Genomic DNA, 15,956 nt, shown 5'->3' on the forward strand with positions numbered 1-15,956 from the left:
GGTATCTTTTGGGGTGAGGTTGAGGTATCTGTGAAAGTTTGTGTAATTCGTTGCCTACTTTGCAGCTTCAAAGATGAGAATTAAAAATGCTTTGATTTAAAAATGTTTTCCTTTAATCATTGTACATATATTAACTTAAACATCTTCAAGCTTTGAATGCCTTACGACTTAGGGTCGTAATTGCCTACTCAAGCAAAATCGTTGAGTTATAATCAATATGGTAAGGTAGGGTTTTTAAAAAATTTACTCAGTAAACATTCACAGCTTGTTGCGGTGTGGCGATCATCCGACCGAAACCCATTCGAATCGATCGTTCGGTGCGTGCGTGAATTCGATCCCTAGTCACTGCAATGAGTAGTTGGTTACATTTAGCGACGCGACACAATTATTCGGGCACGGGTACACATATGGAGAACTATTTACAAGTTAATCATGATCAATCGACAGCTCGGGCAAACGCTTCAACATTTCCGAGCCTTCCTATCGACATGTGCAACTTAACAATACATTTTAAAATCTAAACAATATTGGACGCTTGATAATTTGTTTCTGGTTGTGTTGTGAGATTTCGAATTCGAAGCTTGTATATGCACTCGGACATGGGCGACCAATGCCCAAGGAATAGCACTGCAAGCGAGTCTCTCTCCAAAGAGACTTCCAAAATGGAATACACAAATTGACTGTGGAATCATCATCATCAGCTCTAAATGCGGCCAACAACGGCCTTGTTTTTCCGCGTGGGTTGCACCGAAAGTGGCGGCACCACTAGCATCTCGGATTGTGTTGACGGGGAACTGCTTCGCATGCTTGCACAGTCCTCATCATCAACCTCCTACAAAAATATAATTATACATCAGTTTTTGTTCACTTCGATGCTGTAGTTGTACACACATTTATATTCGTGCAGCTGGCCAAACGCATCTGGGCCAATTGAGAGGCAGGTGTTAGAGAGTTGGTGCTGCCAAACGGCGAAGTCATCATCGTGGATACGGCCCGTTTTAGTTTGTTGGGCGTCTTGTTGAATGAGAAAGCACGACCCACCTAAAAGAAGGAAAATTAGTTTTAGACAAGTTTTAAGGTAAAAACATTTTAAGGACCCACCTTCAGTCGCGTTTTGGCCGCCAGCTTAAAGGCTTTGCTGAGCGTGCTGACATTCACATCGCTTATGTCCACCTCCAGTTCCTGGGAGGTACGACAAATCAAAAGTTTGTCCTGCACAACAATAATAAAAACATAAATTCCAGAATTTTAAACTATGCATGCTAACACTTACCGCATCAGTACGGCAGGTGTGGGTTGCAATCTGGTTGCACAATTTCTTTACGTAGACCGACTTATCCGTCTCCTCATCACTGATCGTAAACGTATAGAGCTTCTCCTTATCGCCCCGCAAGAGCAAACCAAAAGCTCTTGGACTATCCGAGATGTCAATCACTAGCCGGATCGTATTCAGGGATATCAGTTTGAGATGCTTATGCGTCTTGGCCGTGCTTGGCGACTTTGCAGTGTTGAATCCTTTAGAACGCCGCTTGCACAGCTCAATGGAATCGGAGAACAGGTACAGGACCAGGCTATCACCACGACCGCTCAGCGAATCGGAGAGCTCGTTCACCTCACACTTTAGGATAAAGCTGCGGTTGGAACTCACTAAATGCGCCGGACACCCTTCGATATCGTTGAATATATCGAAGATGGCCATGCGCGATTCTGTCCGCCTTTTGTCCTCGTTGATGTGCAATGTCACCTGCTTGATGGCTTTCAGAGCCTCCTCCAAACGTCCGTGATCCGCATTGCCACTAGTCGTGTGTTTCAGGATATCATTTAGCAGCAGACTGATACTGGGCAATCGCTGAACCGGACGGATCATTAGATCCTGTAGACCTTGGCGTCCGCACTCCGGTTTCGTTTGATTAATCTTCAGAAAGGCGTGGAAACGCGGATATTCCCGATCGCAGTACTGGAGTTGCTCCTTCATCTGCTCGAAGAAGTTGACGTATGGTGGATACGCCTTTATCAGCTCGTCGCGATGTTGAATAATTATGTCTCCAATAAGACAATCCTCCCGCCAGTTAGCATGCAACTTTCGCAGATGCTCCAGCATGCTTTGGTGTACCTCGTGGATAGGCAGGAAGTTGCCAAAGATCGTCTTGATCTCCGACTTATTGAGCAGCGGATCATTGGTTTCGGCCAACTCTTCCAACTTGTTTTTAAAAAGCTGAAAACGAGTAGAACAAATAAATAAAACTGACATAGGTAGCAAGTTACTCAACCTACATTCAGTATGGTGTCCAATATGCCCACGTAGTTGGACTCTGTGGTATAAAAGTCCATAAAGTGATTAAAGCGCATCGATTTCTTGGCTGGAGTGGCATCACTCGCCTCCGGCTCGGCATGCAGCAGCTTATCCGACTCCAGTTTATCCGGACTGGTGGTGCAATCGAACAAACTATTTGATACGGACAGTAGACCGGCATCCGAAACGGAGGAGCGTCGTTTTCCGGAACCCAACGGAGTACCCTCCAGCTGGATGCGTTGCGAAAAACGCTTGCGTTTCCTTTTGTTAAAGCTAATGGGTAAGGAATCCCGACGATCTGTGTTCGGTGTATTCGTGATGCTATCCAAATACTACAGTAAGATCAAAATTAATTCAATGTTAGTTTCAGCTGGTAAACAATTTAATAGTGATCCACTTACGTCGCCAAATAGATAGTCCATCTCATTGGCATAGCCATTCTGTATGGTATACCAGAACCAGTCTGATTTCAGGATATGCGTGTGATTATTCTTCAGCTCCGGCTTTGTCAAAGTCGTGTGCTCGTCAACCACCTGAACGGAAGAGAACATGGCAAATTAATATAGGTGATGCACCGTTCAGTGTGTGTAAAAGAGATGCGGAATGTGCTAGATCGCAAAAAATGTTTTGTTTGCTGGCTAATTTAGATTATACGAAACGGAGTCAATCAAGCGTCTATATAGATGGTATATAGATAGATATAGCTCGGCACAGCAGCAGCAAGCACAATAAATTTTGAACACATTCATCAAATGCAAAAAGGCCAAACAAAACATTTTTATTTAGTGCACATTTTTGGCAGCACTTTGAAACGGCAAAGATCTTGGCGAACGAGACGAGGCAAAAGTGTGAAGCTACGGAACATTAATGCAAATTGATTTGCCCCGAGAACGAGTAACATTTGTGTAAATATTTGTTAGTCCATCAAGAAAATAATAATAATTCACCCAAATGCGAAGGAATTGCTCGTGCTAGACCGTTAAAGGTTTGCTGGATTTTATTCTCCTCTCCATTTATTGTTTCAATTTGTTTATCTACGCTGTTTTCTAGTTGGCATTTTTAACATTTATTCAATCTGAACGAAAGTCTATAACCAGTGTGTGTGGGGTGTGTGTTTTGTGTGTGGCAAGTAAATGCTATTCAAATACTTATTGTGCTGCTTTGTTTGGTTGTGTTTTTACTTCTTTGTATTTTGTGCGCTGGCCAGAAAAAAAAATTGAGTAGACCATAGGAAACCAAAGTTATTTACAGAAGAAATTCCAGACACCGCACCAAATTATATGTTATATGAGTTGTGACTTAAGCTACGGCATAACCATTAAATAACAATTAACAAAACATTTGGGATGGAAGGAAGCTGGATAATGGATGGCGGGAGGTTTGAGGGAAATCGCTTCGCACAGCAACTGAAAAAATGTTAAAAATGCTCGAACATATTTAATTCAACACAATAGAAACATGGAAGAAAGTGGATCAGATGATTAAAATACATCACAAAATCATACAATTGGTATTTGAGAATATCGCAGATGAAAATCACTACACAAAAGCTAAAAAAAATTTATATAAAATGTTTGTTTATAAATGCTTAATGTTTGATTGTATAAGGAAGCCTCCCGCTTGTTAAATTTTCTCCCACTTTAAATATTTTGCCGTTCCAAAGCGTGTCCTTTAATTTGAAAATATCATTCGAGAAAACACTTGTGAATTTTAAAAGTACCATTGCCATGGGTTCTTCTATGGGCGCGGGGCTGTGACGCCTCGTTGTCGACTCTTCGGGAGACTTAATTACTTGCACCGAGCTATGTACAGCGATCGAAGTCGAAAGTATGGGAGAAGACGATGATGATGATGATGATGGCATTGCAGGCATGACGGCAGCAGCACAGAAAGCGAATGTGTGGGTGGAGGTATCGTTGACATCCAAAGTGGCGGTGCAATTCGTATTCGGATTAGGATTCGGGGTGGGTGTGGATGGGTTAGTAAGGGTCAATGCGGAAACAACACCGGAGACGGGGCCGAAGAGTCGCTTGGCTGTTTTGGGCGTGGCCGTAGATCTGAGCTTGGGTGCTTTTGGCGTCTTGAAGCCACTGTCCAATAGGGTGGTACATTCCGGAGTGCCCTCGACACCTCTGTCATGCCTACGACTGCTGCTTCTTGTGATCCTGCCGCAAAAGCTGCGCAGCTTCTCCTTGACTGGCTTTCTGATGGAGTCATTTAGGGTTAAATTTATTGAGGAGGCTAGTGAGCAAATTGAATTATCGGCTGTCTCGCTTCCAATGAAACTGGATGCGTCCGCCACTGAACTCCTGCGCGGTCGTAAAGTTTTCATCAATGGTTCGGCAACAAAACTAACAGATCGCCGAAGAGTCCTCGAAATTGATCCTGTGCGTATGAGTTTGGGTTTTTTCGTGCTCGCCGGCAGGGCAAAGGAATCCACTGACATCAGGGACACATTGTCGAAGCTTTCCCTCTTGCGCTTTAGATCATTCTCCGAAGGCGGCAGATCATCTGTCTCTAAGTCACACTCGTCAATAGCTTTTAAAATGGGTGAAATGTTCTGGGTGGTGCTCTCGAAGTCCAAAGCAATGCCATCCATTTCGGGTGAGCTAAGAGGCGTGGCAGCCTTTAAGCTAGTTCTTATTTTACTAGTCTTTGGCGTGCTGGCTTGGACATCTTCCTCAACTTCCTGTTCTTTTAGAACCTCCTCGACCTTGGGTTTCTGCTCCTCCTCCAGGTCTTCTTCATCTGATTCAGGCAATTGGTCCTCTCCGTGGTTTATAATATCGGCCGCCTCCACAAATAGGCGTTCGTCAAAGTGTATGTCATCTTCGTCTTCAATGCCTTGATTCTCTTTTTGCTCCTGGTCAATATCCAATCTTATTCCATTGTCCGTTTCGGCGTGTGAGTAATCCATCTTTTTGATTTCCGCCTGCTCAGCGTTTCGCTGCTCTTCTTCCCCCGCCTGCGATGCACTACTAGTGCCTGGGATTTGGGATTCGGGTGGGTTAATTAGGGTGGTTGGGTTAGTATCTGTGCTAGTGCTAGTGCTTGTAAATACTGCGCCCGTATTGGGCATCACCTGGAAGACACACGGATTAGGATTTTGTGGGTGAGAAAATTAGCTGTTCGAAACAGCAAAAAAGCATGTACAATAAATAAATCCAGCATGCAAATTACAAATTACAAACTACCCAAAAAGCTTGCATTTAGGCATTAAGTATTGAAAGGGAAGACTCACGACATGCGAGCACTCCGGATCATCGAGCTCGGCACAAACGCCTCCGTTCTCTAAAAGTACATCCACCATATGCTGATGCTCCTCCACAGGGAATCCAAAGAAGCAAATCTTTTGACCCTCGAATGCCTTCAGGCGATGCGTCTTGGTGAAGTTCTCTTGCGTGGCATCGAACTCCAGCGAATTACGATCCGCCCAAGCGGCAAACACCCAAGCAGGACGAACCACGGTCAACCGAAAGGTTTTGGCGTACCTAAAAAAGAAAAGGACGCCAAGTTTTAAAACCTTTTGTCTATGGTTTCATTAAATTAAGAACTCACTGGTACTTTTCGCCGCCACTGTGGTTGCAAATCAAATGCGTGGTCTTCGTGTTCAGGTCCTTCTTGATGCAGCCACCCATCGAGTGAATGAGATTAACCAGCTTCGTCTGCAAAAAAAAAAATAATAATAATAATAATTCTCATATAAGTTACGAGAGAAGACTCCCAAATGGAGGCAGCCACCACTCACCAGCTCATCCTTCTTGCGTATGCCCGTAAAACAAGTGACCACACCGCGCATCGCGTAATTGTAAATGGGCCGCGAGTTCTGGCCCAGTGTCTGTTTCATCTCGGCCGCGTACTTCAAAGCCGGCGGTCCCAGAATGCTGCAAGTGATATAAAGGGAGAGGCAATTAAATATTTATGTGGCACACTTTTGAGTTATGCAAGGCAATCTGGTTTTTATGTCCCAATTGACCTTGGTAGTTGCATTGGCAGTTGCCATAATTCCATTCGAATCGGTTGCGTATCGGTATCTTCCTCGCCCGATTGCATTCCGGACACAAAAATGTAAAAGAATGTGATTGTTCGGCGCTTTTCGCCTTACTGAACTTTGACTGAAGAGCCATCCGATCATACTAAGGGTTCTTTTGTTTACCAAACCGGACATCGGCAGCTGTTGGATAGCCAGCCAGCCAGTCAGCCAGCCAGCCCATCCTCAACCCATTCCGCATCCCAACTGGCACAAAGCCGGAAGTTCTTATAAACAAATCAATCGAGCGGAAGCTGACATGTCGAGCATTGTTTAAAGGCACCTAGTGGGCGTAGGGGGATGTATTTATGATACATTAAATGTGTACACTTATTCATTTATGTGGCTCATGAAGGCGTAATTATAATTATGACTGGGGGGAAGAATCAAAACAAATTTGCGGTTCGTGCATTGAGTAATGCTTTTAATTTTGGGCAGAATTTATGAATGATTCTTCGAATTTGAATCTCTGGGGAGAGATATGCTTGGATAATACTCAAACCTGCTAAAGATTTGAATTTAAAAAAAAAAGACATTTTAAAACATTTGAATGGGGCATTCTATCATTAGCAACAAATTAATTTTATGTCGATTTCAGTATTTTTCGTTTTTTTTGCGAATTCCAAAGATTTATATGATTGCTTAAAGCAAAAGTAGTTGCATATAAAATGTTGGTTCATTTAAGGTATTTCATTTATAGGTATTATCCTATATTTTCTTTTAATTGGTACACTTTATTTGTCATACTTCTTTAGAAATGTAGCCTTAACTTTGATATCATGAACATCACAATAAGTTTCACACTTACAGTTTCCATCTTCCTTTTGCAGTTTTCTCCCCTGACTCCATTTTCACTTGATCTTTCACTTTCTTAGACTTTTCTCAGGTTAACTTCCTGTTTTTAGATCCACTTTCACTTCGTCTATTTTCTCGAGCCTGCTATCATATCAGTTTTCACTTGCATTTACACATTTCACCCACATTTCTGGCTGTTAGGTTCAGTTAACCTTACCAACAAAGGCAGATTTTCATTTCCATATGCTCAAATATTTGTCGCGGGCAAACGGAACGATTTTGCCTGATTCAGAGCACCAGAACGAGAGTATGAATAAGTTGAGACATCTAGCCGGAGGAGCCGCGAGCGACAAGAGTTTATGATTCTATCCGGGCAACTAAACAAACACAACTGCCAGCCTCGTTGCTTGGGAAAATTATTGAATAAACGATGGGACCGCGGCGAGCGAATGGAGAATGGAAATAGAAAATGCCTGACATGCCAGGCGGTCCACCCTCTTGGCTCCTGTGCCGCTTTTCCCCCGGTTTTCCCCCACTTTGCAGCTTGTTCTCTCCTCATCACTTAATGTGGCACATAAGTGGCAAATGCTATACAGGCGTGATATTTTCCTATATTTCTCCTATAAGAATGGCAAACATCACTCTCAATGCGAGAATGTGCGATCTACACAGAAAGATATTTTAATCGATATGGAATAAGCCTCTTTTAGTGTCAGCATATAAAACAAGAATTTATAATTATCTCTAACAACATCTTTAGCGCATTTTAGCCACTATTTTATATTATATTCATATTCTTATTATCTACAAAATGTACCTTATTTTTCTGTGTGTAGTAAAGAAAATAGAGGCGACAGTAAACAAAGAAATCAAGCGAGACAGGTGAAATGCAAAGAGAGTTGAGTCAACCAAATATTTAAGCAGCAGGCATCAAAGAAATGAAATTCCAAAGAACAATTCAATTTTTCGCATTGGGATCCAACAAGGAAAACCCAGGAAAATTCAGATGCTTAGTCAAAGCATAAAAATGCGCCGCGCGTGCTCGACACAACAATATTCATATGAGATGAGTGCGATGGATGATCGGATTGAAGTGAATCGGGGGATCTGGGGGAACTGGGGGTTTTGGCCTCGGCAATGGATGACCTGCCATCTCCGGGTAGTGGCGATTCTTTTGTAAAGTGCGCCGATCTTTGACTGAACACGGGGCACTCGAACTTTGCGAGGGTCAAAACTATAGAACAGTCAATGACATGTCGTTCGCGAGCTCTTTTTCTCGTGCTGTCTCAATTAAATTGCCATATCAAAACTTATAAATTATATACTCGCTCGCAGATATACAATAAATATTTAAATATATGTAAACACTGCAGAGCGCAGATCACATAAATGCCTCAATAAAAGCCATCAATTTGGATCTTTTTTCGCGATTTGTTATATTTTTTTATGGCAGAGAATTTCCGTTTTTTCCCAAACGCTGCTTTCAACACTTTCGACTTGATTTGACATCGCTCGATCTGAAAATACACGAATTCCTATAGATTCTTGGCGCCAAGAGATTGTCGCAATGCCTCCACCTCCTCAAAATTTATTCAGATGAAACTTGGCCAATGGCACCAGAGATTTTGCTTCCCAGGAGAAGTCCCAAAAAATAAAAAAAAAAATATTAAAACGATTCATTTTCAATTTCTTTAGAAGAAATACGATTTGAAATTGTCATGCCAGCGTTTTATTTGTTTTCATTTTTGAAATTGATTTCATTCGCAGTCCGCTACGTCCCCAAAATAGGCAATGAATTGCTCCGAGACTTCCCCCATTATGCGAATGTATCGTTCCTATGAATCAGAATATATATACCCACTCATATTGGCCATGCTGTGGGAACACCGATTAACAAGATCTTTGTGGCATCATTTTGGGCGAGGTTAAGTGGCCGTTAAAGTGCCCTGGTCATTCATTTCACTTATCTGCGATTCCTGAGAAAAGCTCATTAAAATTCCTCTGTTTCCCTATGAATTTTGTGCATTTTTAATCAGAACTGCATTAGTGCAACGAGAGTAGAGCTAATTACAATTTAATTGTAACTTGAAAAAATAAAATATATATTTGATGATCCATGACCGTAAACAGGATAATCCTATATTAATTTTAATGAATATTTTGGGATAAACTTAGATAAGATCTTAGATAACTAAGATGATGTATAATATAAACTTTAATGATCAACTTAAATACAGTTGCATTTAATAGTCACGATTTATTCATATCAGTTGACAAAAACAAACTGACAAAGTGCATATTTATTTAAAAAATAAACAACCAGCGCTGCAAATCTACGTAGTTCTACGTAGTTTTCCGGATTATAAACAAATTCCATATTTAATACCAGTTTATGTTTTTCTATAGGCTAAGACCAATTAAATTTATAGATGGAATACTACAATAAAAAAAATGTGAAACATGAAATATAATTAGCCCAGAGGAAAAACAACTTATGCGCACCTTAGCTTTGTTTTATTTTCCGCTCATTTGGGGAGCAGAAGAAAAAAATAAAATTAGTGATGAAAACCAAATACAAATTGCAATAACAAAAAGAACCGAAACATGAATGAAAATCTATGAGATAAATAATAATAATTCTTAATGGGAGGAACACAAAGCCACTTTTTGGCTCTTTTTTCCTCGTTTCGCATTTTCTTTGCCGTTTCCTTACAAGCAGAGCGTGTGTTGGGAAAACATGAAACGGAAAACAGACGCCCACCGACCCCTCGAATTCATAACAACGTTAACGCACTAGGTGACCTCCAAAAAAGAGCTCGTAAATAAACGCTAACCAAAGTATGGCAAACTTATGGTTAATCACTAATGAGACAGGGCAGAGGTGGGTCCCCAAAAACAAAAAAAATATTAAATCAATGGGTATGATTTCGAATCAAAAAGCGTGTATGTTATTTGAGGCTATTACTACGCAGCAGGCAAATTAATCAAGCGTGCAAAAAATCAAGAAACCAACCAAACCAAACCGGACCAAATAAAATACATATATCTATATGGAGCAAAAGAACAAACATTTGCGCAAGTTTCAAATTTGACAACAATTTGTAGAAAGCGAAAAGTGATTGCAAGCTTACGCCGGCAATTCGAATAAATATATACCCTTTCTGGTCATAAAATGTATATTATATATTGAAGGAGAATTCCCTAAAACTTTTTAGAAATATTGTACAAAAATCCTAAAGGGACTCCAACTAAATTTTAGTTTACAATCAGTTGATCAACTAATAAACATAATTTTATATTATACAAACAAAATAGCACAGGTGTGCACATTTGCAATTGAAAATGCATTAAAGGCCATTGCCGAAAGATACTATTTCAAATGAGTTTATGGGCATCGAGCAATCGTAACTTTCTTTCCATGAAATCCATATGAAAGTGTAAACAAATCGAAATGTTTTGTGGCGAACTACACTGTTTACGCAATTTGAATACCCCGAGGAAGGGTATGGAATCGGAAGGAAGCGGGCAGAGGAGCCGTATGGTATATCTGGCGCATGGCTGACGCTGTCAATCTTGGAACTGGTGTCCAACGAGTGGATCCACATTGGGGCTCGTGGAGCGGAGGTAGGCGGTATAACCATGCGTGTGTCTCGATTTCAAACTCAATTTGCTGCGGCTCAGCATGGCGATGTGATAATGGCTCTTGACGGGGCAGGCATCTCCTCTTCGTAGCCAGAAAGTAAAGTGGGTTGAGCCGCAAAGGAGAAGGATGTGGGGGCGGACAGCTGGCCACATGTGACAGATTTGGTCTAAATTAAGCAGCCTTATTGTTCCTCAGCTTCTGGCCGAGTTATTATTAGTCCCAGTGACTAGTTCTAGTCGTACTCACCATTCCTTTTGCTTGTGTATCGCCTCGAAGCTGGCACCCTCGAAGTCGTCCAGCACGTAGAACGTTCGCCAGTCCGACGACTCACCGAGGATGTCCAGACCCGTGTCCGACGTAACGATGGGCAGGCCAAAGGATTCGGCTGCCTGCAGCGTGTCCGCGTCCTGGCCAACGCCTCCCACCAGGCAGATGCGCGTGGGCAGCGTTGTTATGGACATCTCTAGATGGGGCGAAATGAATGGGGATAAGTCATTAGAAAATCAGAAACATGCATTCTTTGCCCCCTGAAAAATCAGAAATGGCCAATGGCATGGGGTTAAGTGCATGTCAGACGTAAATCAAACCAATAAATGACGGTCAAAAAGGGGTTTTTCCATTAAATCTCTCTATACTAACACAATATAAAAACCATTGCGAAAATTTAACATACATTATTCTTTGGCCAAAATACCGTATTTTTCCGTCTGCAATTTATTTACTTAAAATATTTGTGATTTATGAATGTTTCCCAACAAAATCAATTTTAACAAACTGTTAATAAAATAAATATTTTATTGGCAGCATAATTAATTACAGTTCGATATCCGTGTGACCCTTCAACAACCCATACACTACTTTCAACTCGCTTCTGTTTACAGGCGACTGGAGAAAAGATTTTGTTTGATTAATGGCTATTTTGTGGATTTGTTTGTTTATGCAATTGAGTGTGCTGCGAAAGGGGGGAGGAGGGGGTTAAGATCGAGGGAAAACTGTGCGAAATAAAACAAAGAAATGCGAGGAAACACAGCAGAGCGACTAACCAAAATAGAACCCCTTGAGGATGTATAGTACACATTGTACAGATGAAGAATGGAGGACGGCGGATGGCGGATGGGGGCCTGGTCAGCAGAAGCCGCAGCATTAAGCTGCCAAATTGCGAGCTGTTGACAACAATTTTAATTGTGCCGATTTCTTAGCCGCCGAAATGAAGCGACCTTCGTTATTGCCATAGTTTTTGACAGGCAACGAAAGTAGAGTATGCGAAATGAGTGAGAATGGACTAGAGAATGGGGAATGTTTTCAAGTGCAAATCATTTACCCCCAATCGACATGGACACAACACATGGAGCAAGTGGAGACCACTGACGGCGGCCGGCTTTGTTGCATTAATTTTATCCAGAATTGTTCAGCTGTAACCGATGCCAATTGCATCTATATACATTTGTATCTGTATCTGGCGAGACATTCGCCACTTGTGCAATTGAACAAAGTCCAGGAAAATGCTGAGGAGGAACTACAGTTCGTGTCGTATTCTCATCTCTGACGTCTCGGAATTTTCAAATAGATATTCCAGATATGCATTCCCAAAAACAAGCGATAAACAATGCAATTTACCTAATGGAAATCGTGGGGATTTATGGACTAACAAAATGTTTATAAGGTAGGAATATCACTGGAATGTAATATCCAATAAAACCATGGATACGGAATGTGCTCCATGGGAATGTAGAATTTGTAGAAGATTGATATGGTTATTAAAACGCGTGAATGTCCACATCATTAAATGTGAGCAAAATTGTTTGATTTATTCACTTTGAGAGTCTTTTAGCGATAAAAAGTCATATATGCTAATTCTGCGAATAATTTTTATGTGATTTTTATTAATGATGCATTCTAAGCTATTAAACGCAAAATTTTGTAAAGTTTAATGCGCCTTATTATTTCCACGAATTGCTTGACTGACATTCAAATCAATATCACTCTAACACGACATCAAAAGCTTTCCTCGGAAAGTGATATATTTATTTATGAAATACATAGTTATTTTTACTGTTCCTGCACCTTTCCCAGGTGTTTGTCGATGTCTGGCTGGATGGATGGATGATTCACGAAAGACTTTACCCTACTTAAGTTTCCCTCCGGTGAATATGTTACTTTGGCTTTTGCGCATATTCAACCCTTGGAAACGAGTACCTGTAGGGGTTTAACTGGGAATCTTGAAATACCTGTAAAATCCTCGTACACCTGACACAAGGCGGCCTGTCGGAGCTTCGCCTGCTTCAGCTCCTCGTTGGCGGCATATGTGAAATAGGAGGCGGATTGTCGCTGAACCGTGACCACTTTGTTGCTCTTTCTGCCCAAATGGTTGGCAAAGTTGAACTGCACCAGCGGTAAGTGTAACATTTTGCTCGAGGATCCTCGAGGATCGGGCTCTAAAACATAACTAAATGCAAGACGAGCTCAGGCTGAGGGAAACCCTGAAATCCCATTTTGCATGGCCACAGGTGGTAGCTTCTTCGGCACAAAGAAGAAGAAGAAGAAGAAGGTATGTAAGTGAGGTCAGGAGAAAAGGTAAACGCAAAATGGTAAGCAAAATTTCCGAGTGTGAGAAAGTGCTGGTGGTCACAGGTGGCGGCCACCATTTTTCGCCATTCGGGAATTTCCTTCCTTTTTGCCCGAACAAAATCCGCTGTTGTTATTTATTTTCTGCTTTTCCTCGCTGGCTGCCTGCCAGGGAAACGATGAAAAACTAATTGAGTGGCATCTGAGAAATGAAAAGCGATCGGAAGAAGAGGGCTGTGTGTGTGGGTTTTTGGGTATTTAGCCACGCAGCGAAAAATGTCCTATGCGAAATCATGGTTAACTCGAAATGACAATAGACGATTTTTATTGAAATTCTAGTGTCTATTGCTTTTGACCTAGACCTAAAAGCATTTTTAAGTGACAATGAAATCGAATAAAAAAATATTTTATGCAAAAAATCGCGTTTTAAACCAAAGACGTTTGGTAATTTTGCAATAATCAATAATAATACTTTAAATATCTAAAAACATAATTTTACTGAAACTTGATAATATGCAAGTTTAAATTATGCAAAAAATCAACTAATTTCTCGCTGTGTAGCGGATTTTGTCAAACAGCAGAGCAGAGTCATCAAAGAAAAATCTTGTAATAAAATTACGTATGTATCCCGCGGAAGCCTTGACGTAGGTGAAGAGCAGATTCCGAAGGTCTGCGTGCCATGTAAAATACCATTAGCATTGAGGGTCGGAAAACACGGACTACAGGCTATATAGTCACAGTTGTATGGGCATGTGCGACCTGTCAACATGTGTAAATGGAATACGAGGTAGGCGGCCAGCGGGGTAGGTAAATCACCCGGAAAGCAAGGATCAAGGATCAAGGATCCTGTGCAACAAGAGAAGGAGCGAAGAAGAGCCTGTCGAGCAGGATAAGATCTTCTTCTTACCTGGCGGCAAGTATTCGAGCAGAGCAGACAGAATAAGTACACAAAGAAATCATGTGGAGTTGATTCCAAAAGTATATATGTACATCCAAAGGCTAAATAACATCAAAGGCGAATTGATTTTATAACCTAACCAAATTATAAACTTTTAATTGATATATGCTTTATTTGCACCTCAAATTCGGACACAATATACATTAAATGATAATTTTATTTGTTTATGCCGCGCGCTGGAAAAATTCCTGCCGTACAACATATTTACACGTATTTTTTAAGGCAATAACCTTTGAAATTGTGTGGTATTTGCAGTTACACGTTCTCGTTGCGGATATCGTAGGCAAACAAACAAATTTGTTTTTAGTTAAATATAAATGTTAAAAATGTAATAACAACATCATAGCAGAGAATTCTCTATCCTTTACTTTAAAGATACTTTTTTTTAAGATTCCATAATTTCTTGACTACTTTATTTTATAGCTACAACTCCTTGGCTAAAAAAGGCTGAATTCGCATCACTGATAACAGGAACTGATCGCTTAAATTGTTGTTGCTTGTCCTTTCTTTTTACTCTCACAACAGTTAGGCCGCCTCAGTTGTTGTTGTTGTTGTTGCTGTCGGTACAGTGTCGCCGAAGAGAGGGAGAGTGAGGGGAAACGATGATGAAGAGAGGGAGGCATTTCGCATTTATGCGATAAATATTTTCTACACCGAAATAAATTCAGAAAATAAGATTAAAATATCTGCGACACGATGCCGTTGCTTTTTTAGTCACACAAATACACACAAAGATGTACTTATAGTCGTTTTTATTTTATTTTATTTTTTGCATTTGCTGGCAGCGACATTTTTTATGAGGATCTTTTGGCCCCGAATGTGGTTTTACCCCGCCCCGCCCCCTTTGGAACGATACTTCTGTTTGTTTTTTTTTCTTTTTGGGCGACATTGAAAAATGAAAAATTCGCAGGCCATTTGGAGCTGCCACGCCCCGCGGCAGCCGCCCCAGCCCTCTTTCGGTACTCACCGCACTTCGATTGCTCTTCAATGGTCTCCATTTCCATGGATCTTCTGCAGTTAATTTTTTAAGGCGAACAACTCGTGGAACATACACAAAAACACACACCAACAGAACTCGAAACACAATAAAACGAACGCACAAGGAGACAAATAATTCGTTTGTACTCGATTCGTTTACTTTCATTAACTGGACGCTGTATTCATGCATTTAGCGCGCATCATTTCCATGTTTGTTTGTTTTTCTACTTTTTGTTACAATTTATTTGTGATTTAATTAAAAAGCGGCGGCTCACGCACACACACAAACACACAAGCACAGACGCGCATAGGCAGCGTCTCCCGGTTCTTCGTCCTTTTGTTAGCGATACCGCGTACCTGCTTAAGCAATTTAACCAACAAAATGATCAACAATGTAAGCGAATTGCGCTCAACGGCTGCGCGTCGGAATCACAAATCAAAATTCAACGGACAAACGCGTCTGTTTCGAATTTTTTTCGCTGTAGTGTGCCGCGTAGTGTTACCGTCGGCGGGGCGCCAAGAAATACGCGCAAATGTGGTGAACGAAATACCAGAATCAATCGGCGCGAACTTATGGTCACACTTGCAAGGAGTCTTAAAAAGATATTCAAGGTATTCCTTGTTATGCTAAATAACTAAATTACGCTACTATAGCTATAAAATAGTTGTAAACTGCAATATATGAACAACCAAT

General features: G+C 41.1%; 1 protein-coding gene across 6 annotated transcripts; it reads right to left on the reverse strand.

Annotated features, from left to right (window-relative positions):
• Nucleotides 1-90: 90 nt before the first annotated feature.
• On the reverse strand, nucleotides 91-15,741 carry LOC6604785 (protein ECT2). Of its 6 annotated transcripts, none has more exons than XM_032718520.1 (12): nucleotides 12,990-13,182; nucleotides 11,008-11,224; nucleotides 6,042-6,177; nucleotides 5,852-5,958; nucleotides 5,535-5,784; nucleotides 4,014-5,375; nucleotides 2,695-2,826; nucleotides 2,275-2,625; nucleotides 1,274-2,215; nucleotides 1,102-1,212; nucleotides 892-1,041; nucleotides 91-832 (listed from the first exon to the last, which is right to left on the reverse strand). In XM_032718520.1, the coding sequence occupies exons 1-12, from the start codon at nucleotides 13,165-13,167 to the stop codon at nucleotides 704-706; spliced, it is 4,065 nt and encodes a 1,354-aa protein (XP_032574411.1). In that variant the 5' UTR covers nucleotides 13,168-13,182; the 3' UTR covers nucleotides 91-703. The 6 variants fall into 6 exon arrangements, with proteins under 6 accessions (XP_032574411.1, XP_002029636.1, XP_032574414.1 ...); XM_002029600.2 differs by lacking the exon at nucleotides 12,990-13,182 and adding an exon at nucleotides 15,252-15,741 and having other exon boundaries at nucleotides 704-832; XM_032718523.1 differs by lacking the exons at nucleotides 4,014-5,375; nucleotides 12,990-13,182 and adding an exon at nucleotides 15,252-15,288 and having other exon boundaries at nucleotides 704-832.
• Nucleotides 15,742-15,956: the final 215 nt, after the last annotated feature.

Source organism: Drosophila sechellia, chromosome 3L, assembly GCF_004382195.2.
Source record: "Drosophila sechellia strain sech25 chromosome 3L, ASM438219v1, whole genome shotgun sequence".
Classification (NCBI taxonomy): domain Eukaryota; kingdom Metazoa; phylum Arthropoda; class Insecta; order Diptera; family Drosophilidae; genus Drosophila; species Drosophila sechellia.

Bases quoted from the DNA above. Each gene is read 5' to 3' on its own strand.
- LOC6604785 (XM_032718520.1), bottom strand. From the start codon at position 13,167: ATGTTACACTTACCGCTGGTGCAGTTCAACTTTGCCAACCATTTGGGC. The intron at 2,626-2,694 runs GTAAGTGGATCA...ATCTTACTGTAG, and splicing joins TGGACTATCTATTTGGCGAC to TATTTGGATAGCATCACGAA. The intron at 1,213-1,273 runs GTAAGTGTTAGC...ATTGTTGTGCAG, and splicing joins ACACCTGCCGTACTGATGCG to GACAAACTTTTGATTTGTCG.